This window comes from Neophocaena asiaeorientalis, unplaced genomic scaffold (assembly GCF_003031525.2).
Source record: "Neophocaena asiaeorientalis asiaeorientalis breed wild unplaced genomic scaffold, Neophocaena_asiaeorientalis_V1.1 scaffold77, whole genome shotgun sequence".
In the NCBI taxonomy this organism is placed as follows: domain Eukaryota; kingdom Metazoa; phylum Chordata; class Mammalia; order Artiodactyla; family Phocoenidae; genus Neophocaena; species Neophocaena asiaeorientalis.
In genome coordinates, this window is record NW_020174645.1 from 7268968 (window position 1) to 7285830 (window position 16863).

Below are 16863 nucleotides of genomic sequence, written 5' to 3' on the forward strand. Positions count from 1 at the left end.
GCCCTCCGCCCTCCCCCCGCCTCGCCCAGGCCCTGCCCTCCGCCCCCAGTCTCTCGCGTCCTCTCGCGACCCTTCCCGTGATGCCCCGCACCCAGCCGCCGCGGTTGCCAGGTAGCGCGCGGTCCTTGGCTGCTAGCTGCGCGGGTTTCTGCTTGGTGATGGGGCTGCGGGATCTCCCGCCGCTCCTGCTCTTGCTCGTGGACTGCTGGGCCTCCGTGAGCGCCCAGGCCGGGGACACCCCGGTGGTGACGACGGAGGCCCTGAACTCCATGAAGCCAGCCCCGACGACTTTCCGACCTGCTGTATCTCCTAGGCCCCATGAAACCCCCAGGGCTCCCAGGCCCTCCTCCGACCCCAGGCCCACTCCGGTCACGGACGGTGGGTACCAAGGGCCAATTCCTGGGGATCTACAGTGATCCAGACTGCGGGGGGTGGTAGCCCGGGCGAGGATGTAATAATAATGATAGTTAACGTTTATTGACCACTTGTGTGCAGGCATTGCTAAGTGTTTCATAGGCATTAATTCTCTCAACAACCGTTAGAGGTAGATGTTATTGTTCACTGTCAGATGAGAAAACCGAGGCTCAGCGAGCCCAAGTGGGACAATATAAAAAGCTTTGAAAGTACTTGCAGTGGTCTTGGACAACATTAACGCTAAAGGTGATAATGAATGAATACTTGCTTGCAGCTTTGCAGCTGAACACGAAATTAAATCGAAAGTTTGTAGACAGTTGTGGGAATTAAGTGCATAGGATACGTTGAACTTTTCACTTATCAAAAAGAGACGCAAAAAGTCTAGTTTACTGAAAGTGACTATGTCAAGGCCCCTGTCTGTTGACTTGAATTATAAGAACCCAGGATTCCTCCTGTGTTGAGTTGGAGGTGGGAAGTTATGGGGTGAGGGGTTATATCCACTTCTTAAGATTCATCTTTAGGGATAATTGACATATTTCTCAGTGATCTAATCCTTGAGTCACACATTTGGTGACTATTTAGTAATCTGATTCGACATGGATGACTTCAGGGGATAGCTGTGACTCCAAGATAGAGTGCAAACTTTTGTGAATATGCATTTTTCTGGGGTGAGAGTTCGTAGCAGTGAGTAGTTTGTCAAAGGGGCTTGTGATCTCAAAAAAATCCCTGTTAAGCCCTCTGACTGTAACTCCAATAGGTACGCAGTATTTTTTATCCCTTCTTAAGAGAAAAAGATCTTTTCTTAAATTGAGTAAGGTTCAGTATTAGTAGATAGAAAAGTCATCATTGGCTGACATTCTGAACTCTAGGACTTCAGTTACTGAACCATTATTTCTCCTTTATAAATTATGAGTAGTCCTGAGAAAAAGTACAGAGAAATATATTTGTTATTTCAATATAAAAAAGCTTTGTTTTATATCAAAACTATTTATTTGATGAATTAGGGAAGTTAAGTGATAAATTGGGACAGAATACAGCAGAGTATTCAATATCTGAAATTCTCTAAGATTTTTTTGGACTGAGTTGTCTTTTATCCATGTAAATATTTCATCTGTTAATGCACTTTCTCCTCAAAATGAAGCTGTTCATGAACCATCATTAATAGGTGTTCAGGGCTGTTTTTCCAAAATGGGAGGATGAATTTACACTTTCCTTCGTCTTTTCAAAGGGCCTCTGTTTAGACCTGTGCAAGTAATGATAATAAATGACAGCTGGCATTTATTAACTGCTTACTGTGTTGTAGCCCCTGTGCTAAGCATTTCATTTCTGATGTATCTCATTTAATCCTTATAACAACCTTAGGATGTTGGGTTATTCCCATTTTTCATGTTAGTGAATTACTTGCCTGATTTTAGGTCACACCCTGGGTACGTGTTGTAGCAGGAGACTGACTGGGAGTGGAGAACTGGGCAGCCGTTTGCAGAATGGGTTACAGGTGGAAGAGAAGGATGATAACTTTCATCTTGAATGTGAGCTCTGTTCATTAGTACCCTGTAGACGTGAAGAGGCTTGGAAGAGCAGCTGAGTGCTACTTAGATCCTGGGAGTGCTCAACAGATACTTGTTGGCTGATTAAGTATACTCACATGGATAGAGACCTTTTTTTTTCCTAAGTAAAGTTATTAAACACTATTGCTTTGTCCCTAGTAGTCTTATAGCTACCTACCTACAAAGGCTTTAAGTTTTGTAAAACAAATCAACATTAATTTTGAACACATAAGGCAGGGTGCCTCAACACTTCTAAGCACACAGAGGAGTCCTTGGCTAGAGGGAAACATTGTAAAATAATTCATAAATGCAAATAAGAATGTTGTATGTATTGTCTATCAACATTTGCTTGAGATCCCTTTTTAAAATTTGTTTGTGCATGAAATCCTTTTTCAAAAAAAGAAAAAACATTACAGGTAAGATTGAAGCACTGATCTTATTCCCTCCCTTCCAGCAGTAATTAAACTACCATGAGTTCAGTATTTATCATTCTCATGCTCTGCTATCTCTTTAAAAGTTTTTTGCCCCCCTGTTTGACAGACTAAAATAGGGAATTAAAAATCCAGGTAGTCATCATTAGTAAAAATTAAAATTTGCTAAGTGGAGCTTCCTACCTCTTCCCACGCTTTTATTGTCTGAATTATGAAAGATATTTCTAGGATCCCAAGTACAAAGAACTTGAGCCAGTTTGATTCTTGGCCAATAGCCTGTGAATGTGGGCTCAGCTTCAAAGCTGCAGTTGACGTCTGAGGAGAGGAACAAGATAGAGAACCCTGATTCTTGGCAGCCTTAAGTGGGCCCTTCCTCTGAATTGGAATCTCTGGAGGAGGGGCTCAGGAGTCTGCAGTGTTAAACTGGTGGTTTTTTTGGTCAGGCAATCGATTCACTGTGCTGGTTCTTAAACCTGTTTTAATTATCAGCATCACCTGGAAAGTTTTTGAAAAACAGGTGTCTGGTTTCATAGTTAGCTTACCAAATCAGAGTCTTTCTAGGTAGAATACAAACAGAACTTTCCAGGTGAGTCAAATGATTAGCCACTTTGGGGAAACCTTGGATGGAGGAGTGCTCAAACTGACTTATTTTCACTTCACAAATTTCCCCCAAAGTGCAATAGGAAAAGTAAAATGGACCTTGTGTATGAGATGGATTTTTGGTACCTTGCAGTGGCAGGGGGGCAGTCACTACCTGCTGATTGTGACGCTCTGCACCCCACCTCTCTTGTTTCTGTAGTTGCTGCTCTGTGTGTCTGTGACTTGTCTCCAGCACTGTGTGATGTCAACTGCTGTTGTGATCCTGATTGCAGCTCCGTGGATTTCAGTGTCTTTTCTGCCTGCTCAATCCCAGTTGTCATGTAAGTTTGTGACACATGCAGGTTTGATAAAATTGGACCAAGATTATAAAATTTGGGGACAGAAAGTGAAAAATCCCCCAGGCTGAAAAACGCAAACCTGATTTTCTGAATTTTGCATCATTCAGAAGTCATGCTGTCCAAACCAATATGTACAAGAGTGTCTATCCCTTATTTACATCCAGCCAGATGATAGCTCAGGCAAAAGAGAAGAGAGAGTGTACTTTTTACAAAGGGTATAATGAAATCTCTGTGTTCAGATATTGAATTACGTTTCACTGTGATTTGTAAACAGATAAGGTGTCACATTTTTGTATCTGAATTAGTCTCATGTATAGCCTAGGGTGAAAAGTACAGTTTAATTTTACAGTTTTTGTTGTAGACATAATTTTACAGCTTTTGTTGTAGACTTGTAACAAAAAATTAAATAGATAGGAAAGCTTTGTGTATACTTTTCTGATGGACGAATCTACCAGGAATTCTCACAGTTCACGTTGTCTAGGAGAATAATGGAAAATGACATTACCAGTCGATTATAAGGTAAAGAAATAATCTCTTCTGATTTTTCTGCTTCTCATAATTCAGATAAAATAGCAGCATTTAGGAGAGGTTAATTTATTCAGGATGGGACCAATTTATTATTCAGAGATAGCTAATTTACATTTAGTCTTGTATCAAGTTTTAGCGATTGAAACTTGATAGGTTGAATGCTTTTTGGAAGTGTGATGTGTTTTTCCCATGGGAAATTTTATTGCCCAATGGGAAATTGCCCAATGGGAAATTTATTGCCCAATGGGAAATTGAATCTACTTCTTTTTTTTTTTAATTAATTAATTTATTTTTGGCCATGTTGGGTCTTTGTTGCTGCGGTGTGGGCTTTCTCTAGTTGCGGTGACCGGGGGCCACCCCTCGCTGCAGTGCACGGGCCTCTCATTGTCGTGGCTTCTCTTGTTGCGGAGCACAGGCTCCAGGCGCACGGACCTCAGCGGCTGTGGCATGTGGACTCAGTAGTTGTGGCTTGCGGGCTCTAGAGCTCAGGCTCAGTAGTTGTGGAGCACGAGCTTAGTTGCTCTGCGGCATGTGGGATCCCCCCCAGCCAGGGCTCGAACCCCTGTCCCCTGCATTGGCAGGCAGACTCTCAACCACTGCGCCACCAGGGAAGCCCTGAATCTACTTCTGATATTGTAAAAATGCTTGGAGCATGGGGTGTTGTAGTCAGATTATTTATTTTTATTTTTTTGTGGTATGTGGGCCTCTCACTGTTGTGGCCTCTCCTGTTGCGGAGCACAGGCTCCGGACGCGCAGGCTCAGTGGCCATGGCACACAGGCCTAGCCACTCCGCGGCATGTGGAATCTTCCCGGACCGGGGCACGAACCCGTGTCCCCTGCATCGGCAGGCGGACTCTCAACCACTGCGCCACCAGGGAAGCCCTAGTCAGATTATTTTTGTGGCTAGCTGGACTACATTGTGGTTCAGTCTTTGTTGAAAATCATTCTGTTTTCCTGTCTTAGTAAGTACCAGGAGCCTGAGAGTGAGGTATCTGCTCCAATTTGAGATTATTTAGAATGTAATTGTTTTAAAAAAATTAGCCAGTATTGTAATTTTAGATATAGACTATTTAGAATGGGGGTCAGCCAGCTTTTTTCTGTAAAAGGCCACATAATAAGTACTTTAAGCTTTGCAGGCCATAATGGTCTCTGTTGCAACTTCCCAACTCTGCCATTGTTGAGCAAAAGCAGTATCGACAATATGTAAATGAATGGGCATGACTACGTTTCAGTAAAACATTTACAAAATTAGGTGTGGTTTGTGGACCTCATGGTTTAGAAGTTAGAGCTGAATTCGTAGTGCCCTCAGGAGAGGACCTCAGAATTTTTTGAGTTAGTTTTGCTTGTGACTTTCTCCTGAATATGGAGTGTAGAAATACTGAAATCAAAACTAATAGTCCTAATTAGTTGTGTGTTCTTGTTATGTAGATTCCAACTCATAAAAAGTTTATTTACATTTGCTGAACTGTTATCAGCTAGTCCTATCGTCCAATAACTTGTAAATTTATTGTTAAGATTATTGGATTAATGTCTGTTTTCCTCATTAGATGTAAGCTTCTTGAATGTAAGAATTATCTTTTATATACCGTTTACCAGTAGTGCCTAGCACAACCTGCCACATAGTTGGCCCTCATTAAAAATGAGTTAAATGGATGAATGAATTTCTCCCCTCCACCCCTAACTGACCCTCAAGCATCCCCTTTTGACTTTCTCTACCCAGGCAGAAATCCAGGCCAGAAACCTGGAGGCTACCCTGACTCCTGTCTCTTCCTTGCCTTCTCACATCTCAAGCCGTCTTTCACATCTCACCATGCCTTTCCTGAGCCCTCCTGTGTGCCAGTACCAGGGATTTAAAGATGAGTTAGACATGGTCTTGCCTTCAAAGAGCTCATGAATAAGGGAGACAGATGAGTGGATGACAGTTTCTGCCCCAGACACTAGGAGAACTCAGAGGAGTGGCATCTAACCCAGAGAGTGGGAGTAGGGAGGTCTTTCTAGAAAATAACTGAGCTGGGTTCTGAAGAACAAGTAGAAGTTGGCCAGCGAGGAATCAGGAAGGGCATTCCAGGCCGAGGGAGCTGCATAGGGGTGAAGGAATACAGCCTGTTGCCTTAACTGCAGGTAACTCAGCATGGCTAGGGAAGGGTGGAGCCAGAGGAGTGTGGGGAATGGCAGGGGTCAAATTCTGAGGGGCCTTGTGTGTATGCTGAGGGGTTTGGATTTTTCCTGAATTCTTCAGGGGGCCGGGAAGTGAGGTGATTAGATTCCCAACTTAATAAATTTAGCAGCAGCATGGACAGTAGATCACAGGGCCCAGGCCTGGTAACAGGGAACCAAGTAGGAAGCTATTGCAGATGAGGATTAATAGGTGCCCTCTCTTTTACCCCTGAAGGTTGTGACAGTGGGACTAAAGAGAAGTGTACAGATGTGATACTGATTCACTGCACAGGATTGGAGAGCTGCCTGACTCGAAGGGGAGGGGTGAAGAGTCCCATTCTGCTGAGTTGTCTTTTACGATTGCCCTCATATTTATCCATTCCTACTTTCTTCCTCTTCATAAGCTCACGCCTCAACTTATCACTCACTTGCTAAAGAACCTTCAAAAACTCTCATTACCTACAGAATCCATAACCTGGATTCATATCCATCCCAGCCTCTTTCAGATCTTATTTCCTACTAACCCCATCTGGTATCCACCATCCAGCCCACTTTTGGTACTCTGTTTTCCAAATACCATCAGTATATTACCCATCCTTGGCCAATGTCATTCTTGTACTTGGATTAGTGTCCCATTCCCTTTCTGTCTGATTCCTCCTCATCCTTTAAGGCCCAGTAGGACTCGTAGATTTTTCAGTGCTGGATCTTTTCTTATTAATACTACTCACGGTTTTTCAAAAATATTCTTTATGCCTACAATAACAACTGATATACCATTAGAACTATACAGAGCATTTGGAAAAGAGGCCAGTTACAAAATAAATCAATACCCCATCAATAAACATTCAAAAAATATAATGGAAATGGATTCTATTCATAACACCAATAGAAATTTAACATAGTTAGAATTAAACTTAACTATTCAGAATTTTTGTGAAGAAAAACTTCAAAATATAGTGAGACATAAAACATTTGAATAACTGGAGAGATACGGTCTGTGTAGTGGGATGGGAAGAATCATTACTTATACATTTCAATTTATTATAATGTAATTCTAGTCAGATGGGAGAGGGATAATGTGTCAAAATGATTCTAAAATTCATCTGGAAGAATAAACAGAACAGCCAAGACGTTATTGAATAAGAAGAGCAAACTTCTAGGTTTAAAACAGTTGTAACACTATAATAATGAAAATAATGTGTATTAATTCAAGACAGATTAGTAGGTCATTGGAAGAGAATAGAAAGGCCAAAAATCAGTTGTGTGTACTGATTTTACACCAGCTCATTTTTTAAAAAAGTATTATGTTTTTTTCTACTTATGTATTTAATATAAATATGGTATTTCATCTCTGTGGAGTAAAGGTTGGATCATTCAGTAAATGATGTAGGATGATTATTTAAAAACAAAAAACATTAGGTTCCTGCTTCATAGCATTACATCGAAGTAAATTACCAAGAGATAGAAACGTTAAAAAAAAATTAATGAGCAAATGAAAAATATAGGTGAACATTTATTAATCTTGGGTTAGGGAATGTCTTTTAAGCATAAACCCAAAGGCAAACTATAAAAGAAAAGATTGACAACTTCATTATTTTTTAAAAAATCAGGTACTTCCCTGGTGGCACAGTGGATAAGAATCCGCCTGCCAATGCAGGGGACACAGGTTCAATCCCTGGTCCAGGAAGATCCCACATGCCACGGAACAGCTAAGCCCTTGCATCACAATATATATATGGGTTATTATAAGTCAATGAGAAGACAAACGTTCTAATAAAAAATGGTCAACTTACTGAAGAATAAATACCAGTAAGCAGAAACTATATGGAAAAATATTTAACCTCACTAGTAAAAGAGAAAATTCAAATTTAAACAATGAGATAACAGGCTTTTGCCCATGAAATTGGCAAAGGGTAAAAACTGAATGATAATATCCAATCTTGGCAAGAGTACAGGAAATACGCGCTCTTATTATTACAGTGTTGGTAAGGATGCATCTTGCCTTTCTGGAAGGCGATCTGGCAGTATGTCCCAGAAGTCTTAAATTACGCGTATCTACCTTTTGACCCAGCAATTCCACTTCAGGAGATATGGCCTAAGGAAATAAATGGCGATATTAATAAAAATGTATGTACAAGGATGTCATTATAGCATTATATATACTCGGGGAAAATTAGAAACAGCCTAGATCAACAGTAGAGGATTGGTTAAAAATTTGGGAGTATCTTAATAAATTGGTATAAATGAAGCTATTTAGTATAATAGTACAAAAACATATTTGATATGGGAAATATTGGACACTATATATTAAGTGAAAAAAAGCCTTAAAGCAGTATGTAATATCTCATTTTTGTTATATCTCTATGCCATATCTGTATCAGTATCAAATAGATTAGGGTTTGTTAAGTCTGGGATTGGTTGAAGACTTACCTATACTGTAACTTCTAAGCCCCGAAACTTCCAGATGACGTTACATTTTCTCATTCTCACAATCCTTTGTGAAGACAGCTTTATTCTAAAGATTAGGAATTTTGGATCCATTCTGAGTACTTATAAACAATCTGAAGTTCTGCAAAATTTTATGTAATTGATTCTGTCAGAGTTTGCAAGGTTCATTTACATCAAAATTATACTCTGATCTATATTCCATACTTGACAAGATTTTCTTAAAGGTGATTCTAGTTGTCTTCATATTTTCACTGTTAGAGGAAGAAGTTTAAAATGCCAAACAATTTAACACTGAATAAACTAAATAAAAGTGGATTCAATTCTAACATCGCACTTTCATAAATATCCTCCATGTAGTTGTTAACATAGTATAGTGCAAGCATCTGACAGTTTTAAAATAATCTTGCTAAGATTGTGTGCATTTGCCTTAAAACTTTGTCTTATTATTTTTTTAATTTTCAGGGGTGATAGTCAGTTTTGTAGTCAAAAAGCAGCCATCTATTCATTGAATTTTACAGCAGACCCACCTCAGAGAGTATTTAAACTTGTTGACCAAATCAATCCATCTATTTTCTGCATTCACATTACAAACTGTAAGTATTTGATGGTGATATACTTTGTGAAACTCTGAAAATTTTTTTCTTTTAAAAATTCTTTTATGGAAAAATGTCCCATTGTTAGATTTAAAGCAGTTATTCTGTGGTTTGGCTAGAGTTTATCTTGAGGCCATTCCACAGACAACTGCAAGTAACTTTATAAACCTGTGGCCATGCACGTTTTCTTTAATTGTGCTTGTGTAGTTATCTTTTGAAATCTCATACCTTATTTCAAAGGTGTTTATAATATGTAGACATGCATAGGAATCTAGATTTATTTAGGTGTGTGTGTGTGTGTATGTATGTATGTATGTATGTATGTGTATGTGTATGTATGTGTGTGTGTGTGTTTTACTTTATTTCCTCCTGATTTAATAGTTGAGAATCAGGTTCAGCTTTGGTTTCAGGTTCTCTTTTTCTCTTTTATTTTTACTAAGAATATTTGCATGAAAACAGGATCTTTATTTTTTTATTTCTTTATTTTTTTTTTTTGCGGTACGCGGGCCTCTCACTGTTGTGGCCTCTCCCGTTGCGGAGCACAGGCTCCGGACGCGCAGGCTCAGTGGCCATGGCTCAGAGGCCTAGCCGCTCCGCGGCATGTGGGATCTTCCCGGACCGGGGCACAAACACATGTCCCCTGCATCAGCAGGCGGACTCTCAACCACTGCGCCACCAGGGAAGCCCCAGGATCTTTATTTTTATCTGAGCATTTAGCTCAGTTAGGTGTCTAGTTCCAAAGTACATGTGAGTGTAAAATGTTATCAAGATATCAAAGATCAGAGACACATTTATGGTTTTATCTAACTTTATCGTCTTTTCAGAGTGTCTTTATATTTTGTTCCTTTGCACTTGAACATTTAGGCGATTGCTCTGTGATTTGTAATCTGAGGTAATGACTGGTCAGTCATTGTCATGTTCTCTGACATAACAGGCCCAGTGAACAGACCAGCCTGTTCCCTCCTCCTCCCACCTCTCATGTACAGGGCACATTATCCTCCTGGGCTTTGGAGGTGGCTGTGTGAGGGTAGAAACAGGGTCTTTCATTCCCATAGCCATCTGGAGAGAGTTGCCCCTTAGAGGTTTATGCAGCAGATGCCTCAGTCCGTGGGCCAGAGAAAGAGATTGATTATTATTGGTTTCTGTTGTGCTCTTTACCTGTAGGCTTTAGAAACCATTGCTTCCACAATAGAGAAAGACCCTATTTATTTAATAAGATTCAAGAAATCTTGGGGAAAATGAATATAAAAAGAGACACTTTAGTGTCTTCACATCAACCTTAATGCTACTGAAAGTTGTTTCCAAAATACTACATGTGTTATATATACTATACATGTTATGTTTTATACTGATCTAAAATGTTTTTTCTAAAAACAGATAAACCTGCATTATCCTTTATTAATCCGGAAGTGCCTGATGAAAGCAATTTTGATAAATTGATGAAAACATCGGATGGTTTTTCAACGAATGCAGAATCAGATGTTTCCTTGACAACCAAACCAGATGCTCCAAATACTGCAAAATATGAGGTGAGCCAGGAACTTAAGTCCACTCATCCCATCACAAATATCTTGTCTTTGTAAGTTAACTTTTCAGTTTGTTCCCAGTAAACGGGCTTTCCTGAGACATAGAATTCATATTATAAACTAAAAAACTTAACGTGCGTGCCTATAGATCAAAGATCATGAAAATTAAACTTGAGTAGTTGAATTCTAACATAGGGTTTTGAGGCATTTATTCTGTGGTAAGCTTGCATTTGTCTTTGCAGAATTTTTTCTTTTCCACCTCAAAAGATGCAGCAAAGTGCTTTTTTCTTTGCAAAAAAAAAAAAAAAAATTTGCAAAGATGCGAATTTTATGCATCTTCCTGTGTCACTATAAAAGTTACCACTTCTTGAGAATTTCCCATGTGTCAGGCACTGTGCAGAGCTTTTCAGACATAATTGCACACAACCCTGGGAAGGATATGTCATTGTCTCCATTTAAGTGTTGAGGAAAACATAGGTATAGGAAGGAGCTAGTGTTGGAGCTGTATTTTACTGGTACAAAGTATTCCTTCCATGGATGTGTCGTTATTTATTATTGAGTCATTCCACTATTTAACAGACATTCGTTTCTAGTTTTTGCTATTGTAAATAATCCACAATAAACATTCCTATAGGTACACATATATATATATATATATATATTTTTTTTTTTGGCTGTGTTGGGTCAGTTGCTGTGCACAGGCTTTCTCTAGTTGCAGCGAGCGGGGGCTATTCTTCATCGCGGCGCGCAGGCTTCTCATTGTGGTAACTTTTCTTGTTGCAGAGCATGGGCTCTAGGCACGTGGGCTTAGTTGTGGCACGCAAGCTCAGTAGTTGGGGCTCACGGCACTGGAGCGTGCGGGCTTCAGTAGATGGGGCACATGGGCTCAGTAGTTGTGGCTCTTGGGCTCTAGAGTGCAGGTTCAGCAGTTGTAGCACACAGGCTTAGTTGCTCCGTGGCATGTGGGATCTTCCTGGACCATGGATCAAACCTGTGTCCCCTGCATTGGCAGGTGGATTCTTAACCACTGTGCCACCAGGGAAGTCCCTAATTACATATATTTTTGTCTGATTAAACCTTAGGATATGTTCCTATAAACGGGTTAACTTGGTCAAAATGAATGGGAATTTAAAATACCGATACCAGATTGCTCTCCAGAAAGATTGCAGGAATTTATACTCCCAGCTCTGGTGAAGGACAGGGCTTGTTTCCCCCTTGCTGGCACCTGTGTCAGCTTCCTACATACCCTTCCAGTGGAATAGAAATAAAATTGCCTAGAATAAAAAAGCCTGCAAATGCAGTAACATGCGTACATAGAAACACACATCCTTAAAAGGAAAAGGGTGGGACAGCTAGCTAGAGGTAAGCTCCCTGCGGACAAGGACCACATCTGTTTTTTAATCACCCCTGTGTTCCCGATGCCTGCAGTGCTGCCTGTCACATAGTAGGTGTGCAGTAAGTGTTGAAGGAACACCTTAGTTGCACCATGACAGCTGTTTGTTGTTCTGTTTGCAGTATGGGGTTCATCTGCAGACTTCACATTCATTTCTGAGATTTCCTTCTCCCCTTACATCATCTCTGTGCACCGATAATAACCCTGCAGGTAAGAGAGTGGGCACTTTTCTTCCTCTCTGCAAACAGAGTTTGTTCTTAGTTTATATGTATAGTAGTCATAATTAAACAGACTTCGTAACTAGAAACAGAGAGTCTTAGAGTTGAAAGAGGCCTCAAAGGTTGAATAGTTCAGTTTCCCACCCAGTGCCGGAATCTTTTCTACAACCTGCAGTCACTGTTTGAGCACTTGCAATGATGGGGAACTCACTACCTGTAACCAGCCCATTAAGTTGTTTAACTCTTCCAGTTGTTGGAAAGTTCTTTTTTTAAAAAAATATTTATTTATTTGGCTGTAGCAGGTCTTAGTTGCAGCATGCAGGATCTTTTAGTTGCAGCACATGGGATCTAGTTCCCTGACCAGGGATCGAACCTGGGCCCCCCTGCAGTGGGAGCGTGAAGTCTTAACCGCAGGACCTCCAAGGAAGTCCCTGTTGGAAAGTTCTTTTTTTAAAAAAATATTTATTGATTTGGCTGTTGCAGGTCTTAGTTGCAGCATGCAGGATCTTTTAGTTCCAGCACATGGGATCTAGTTCCCTGACCAGGGATCGAACCTGGGCCCCCCTGCAGTGGGAGCGTGAAGTCTTAACCGCAGGACCTCCAAGGAAGTCCCTGTTGGAAAGTTCTTTTTTTAAAAAAATATTTATTGATTTGGCTGTTGCAGGTCTTAGTTGCAGCATGCAGGATCTTTTAGTTCCAGCACATGGGATCTAGTTCCCTGACCAGGGATCGAACCTGGGCCCCCCTGCAGTGGGAGCGTGAAGTCTTAACCGCAGGACCTCCAAGGAAGTCCCTGTTGGAAAGTTCTTTTTTTAAAAAAATATTTATTGATTTGGCTGTTGCAGGTCTTAGTTGCAGCATGCAGGATCTTTTAGTTCCAGCACATGGGATCTAGTTCCCTGACCAGGGATCGAACCTGGGCCCCCCTGCAGTGGGAGCGTGAAGTCTTAACCGCAGGACCTCCAAGGAAGTCCCTGTTGGAAAGTTCTTTTTTTAAAAAAATATTTATTGATTTGGCTGTTGCAGGTCTTAGTTGCAGCATGCAGGATCTTTTAGTTCCAGCACATGGGATCTAGTTCCCTGACCAGGGATCGAACCTGGGCCCCCCTGCAGTGGGAGCGTGAAGTCTTAACCGCAGGACCTCCAAGGAAGTCCCTGTTGGAAAGTTCTTTTTTTAAAAAAATATTTATTGATTTGGCTGTTGCAGGTCTTAGTTGCAGCATGCAGGATCTTTTAGTTCCAGCACATGGGATCTAGTTCCCTGACCAGGGATCGAACCTGGGCCCCCCTGCAGTGGGAGCGTGAAGTCTTAACCGCAGGACCTCCAAGGAAGTCCCTGTTGGAAAGTTCTTTTTTTAAAAAAATATTTATTGATTTGGCTGTTGCAGGTCTTAGTTGCAGCATGCAGGATCTTTTAGTTCCAGCACATGGGATCTAGTTCCCTGACCAGGGATCGAACCTGGGCCCCCCTGCAGTGGGAGCGTGAAGTCTTAACCGCAGGACCTCCAAGGAAGTCCCTGTTGGAAAGTTCTTTTTTTAAAAAAATATTTATTGATTTGGCTGTTGCAGGTCTTAGTTGCAGCATGCAGGATCTTTTAGTTCCAGCACATGGGATCTAGTTCCCTGACCAGGGATCGAACCTGGGCCCCCCTGCAGTGGGAGCGTGAAGTCTTAACCGCAGGACCTCCAAGGAAGTCCCTGTTGGAAAGTTCTTTTTTTAAAAAAATATTTATTGATTTGGCTGTTGCAGGTCTTAGTTGCAGCATGCAGGATCTTTTAGTTCCAGCACATGGGATCTAGTTCCCTGACCAGGGATCGAACCTGGGCCCCCCTGCAGTGGGAGCGTGAAGTCTTAACCGCAGGACCTCCAAGGAAGTCCCTGTTGGAAAGTTCTTTTTTTAAAAAAATATTTATTGATTTGGCTGTTGCAGGTCTTAGTTGCAGCATGCAGGATCTTTTAGTTCCAGCACATGGGATCTAGTTCCCTGACCAGGGATCGAACCTGGGCCCCCCTGCAGTGGGAGCGTGAAGTCTTAACCGCAGGACCTCCAAGGAAGTCCCTGTTGGAAAGTTCTTTTTTTAAAAAAATATTTATTGATTTGGCTGTTGCAGGTCTTAGTTGCAGCATGCAGGATCTTTTAGTTCCAGCACATGGGATCTAGTTCCCTGACCAGGGATCGAACCTGGGCCCCCCTGCAGTGGGAGCGTGAAGTCTTAACCGCAGGACCTCCAAGGAAGTCCCTGTTGGAAAGTTCTTTTTTTAAAAAAATATTTATTGATTTGGCTGTTGCAGGTCTTAGTTGCAGCATGCAGGATCTTTTAGTTCCAGCACATGGGATCTAGTTCCCTGACCAGGGATCGAACCTGGGCCCCCCTGCATTGGGAGCGTGAAGTCTTAACCACAGGACCACCAAGGAAGTCCCTGTTGGAAAGTTCTTTCCTCACTGGAGCTAAAGTTTGTCAGTAGTTAACACTGATTAACTGTATGCCGGGTATTGTGTTAAGTGCTTGCATGTGTTTTTCCATGTGATCCTTACAATGGTCCTCTAAGGGAGGGTTGTTTTCATTCTTTAGATGAGGAAACTGAGAAACATTCAGTTTCTTACTCAGGCGGTAGTGGAGCAGGGATACAACCCATGCAGCTGCCTCCCATGGGTCCTGCTTCTCCTTCAGGGGCATCATAGACTCCATGGAGTAACCCTCTTGGCAGTGGAAGGCAATAGGCCTGCCTCTCCAGTCCTTAGCCAGCCTCACTATGCAGAAACCTGCTAACCTGTGGATGATAGTATGTGGCCTAATGAAGCAACACTTGCTACATGAAGGAAAATGTGTTCTATTGAATAGATGCTTAACTTTGCTCACACAAAGGAACAGTGTAAATTAAAACGAAACTGAGGGACTTCCCAGGTGGCGCAGTATTTAAGAATCTGCCTGCCAATGCAGGGAACATGGGTGTGAGCCCTGGTCCGGGAAGATCCCACATGCTGTGGAGCAACTAAGCCCATGCACCACAACTGCTGAGCCTGTGCTCTAGAGCCCATGAGCCACAACTACTGAGCCCGTGTGCCACAACTACTGAGGCCCGCATGCCTAGAGCCTGTGCTCTGCAACAAGAGAAGCCACCACAATGAGAAACCTGTGCACCTCACGAAGAGTAGCCCCTGCTCACCGCAACTAGCGAAAGCCTGCAGGCAGCAACGAAGACCCAGTGCAGCCAAAAAAATTAATGAGAAAAAAAAAAAAAACAACGAAACTGAGATACTGTTTCCACCTAATGGATTGGCAAAGCGTAAAGAAATTTAAGTCTGTGGATAAGTAGGCACTTGTCTATATTGCTGGTGGGACTAAAACTTGGTAAGGCCTCTGTGAAGAGCACTTTGGTATTATGTATCAATATTGCAAATGAATATGCCCTTTGACCTAGCTTTTCTACTTCTAGGAGTTGGTCCTACAGAAACTCTGGCCCACATGCAAAACAATAGATTGCAGCATTATTATAGCAAAGCTGGAGACAGCTTCCATTAGTGGGGAACTGGTTGAATAAATTATGGCATGTCTATAATAGAATACTAATTCTCCCTAAAAAGAGTAGGAGGAAGCTCTTCATGTACTGAGATAGACTGAACTCCAAGATACATTGTTCAGTGAAAAAAACAAAAGGCAGAATATATATTGTGAGTTTGTTTCCAAAAGGGGAAGGAAATACTAAAAAAAAAAAAAATTTATACACACACACACACACACACACATACATATACATATATACACATACATACATATATATACACATGCGTTTATTTGCATAGGATATTTCCAGAAAGATACACAAGAAACTTCATGCTGACTGTCTCTGGGGAAGGGAACTGGTGGTTGCTGCGGGACAAGGGTTGGGGGGAGACTTCTCTCAATATCTTTTGTGCCTTTTGAATTTTGAATCATGTGAATGTATTATGCATTTGAAAAATATTTTTTTAAACCCTATATTAAGCATATTATGTCTGTGTCATAACTTTGCAGTTTTACTTAGATTACAATTTTTTAGTTACTGTTGGACAGTTAAAATTTTTCTTGTTTTAAAAATTTTTTTCCCTTTCCCTTGGGAATGCTACGATTTCCAGCATTTCTGGTTAACCAAGCTGTTAAGTGCACCAGAAGGATAAATTTGGAACAGTGTACAGAAATTGAAACCCTGAGCCTGGCTTATTACAGCAGCCCTAAAATTTTGAGGGTAAGAATTATTTTGAAGTGAAACTTGATTCATTGGGTTTATTTTCTGTTCTTTGTACCCTTTTAAAATATAAGTAGAGCATCATTTCAATACATGATTGACACTCAGAATTTTTCTTCTCCAGTTCTTTGGTATACTGATACCAAAGATATTGAAATAATCACTTAAAATAATTTTTATATAGTTAGCTCATATTTTGCTTCCTTTTTTTTTTTTTGATTTCATTCATTTTGATGGTAACCAATAGTCTGTCTCCTGAATTAAAAAGACCTTTATTAATAACCAAAACCTTTAGAATTATAAAAACATCTTAATGTCTGTCACGGGAATGACCGTGTTAGCACCACAAAGTTATCTTTCTGGTTGGCAGATGAAATAAGCGCCCAGGAAAGGACAGGAAATATGTTTGCTGGAGAAGAAGAGGCCCCTGTGTGAAGAGGCC

At 41.1% G+C, this 16863-nt stretch overlaps 1 protein-coding gene across 8 annotated transcripts in view; it reads left to right on the forward strand.

Annotated features, from left to right (window-relative positions):
- Positions 1 to 56: 56 nt before the first annotated feature.
- Positions 57 to 16863, forward strand: part of TCTN1 (tectonic family member 1) — a 31070-nt gene continuing 14263 nt past the window's right edge. For 3 of the 8 annotated variants that reach the window (XM_024758671.1, XM_024758670.1, XM_024758672.1), the window contains exons 1-6: positions 57 to 378; positions 3192 to 3312; positions 8926 to 9056; positions 10434 to 10585; positions 12098 to 12185; positions 16312 to 16421. In XM_024758671.1, the coding sequence (XP_024614439.1) occupies positions 81 to 378; positions 3192 to 3312; positions 8926 to 9056; positions 10434 to 10585; positions 12098 to 12185; positions 16312 to 16421 (900 nt within the window). In that variant the 5' untranslated portion in view covers positions 57 to 80. Of the gene's footprint in view, positions 379 to 1915; positions 1944 to 3191; positions 3313 to 7761; positions 7825 to 8052; positions 8143 to 8925; positions 9057 to 10433; positions 10586 to 12097; positions 12186 to 16311; positions 16422 to 16863 lie in introns of those variants that run through there. The other 5 variants (XM_024758678.1, XM_024758677.1, XM_024758675.1 and 2 more) reach the window with 5 other exon arrangements.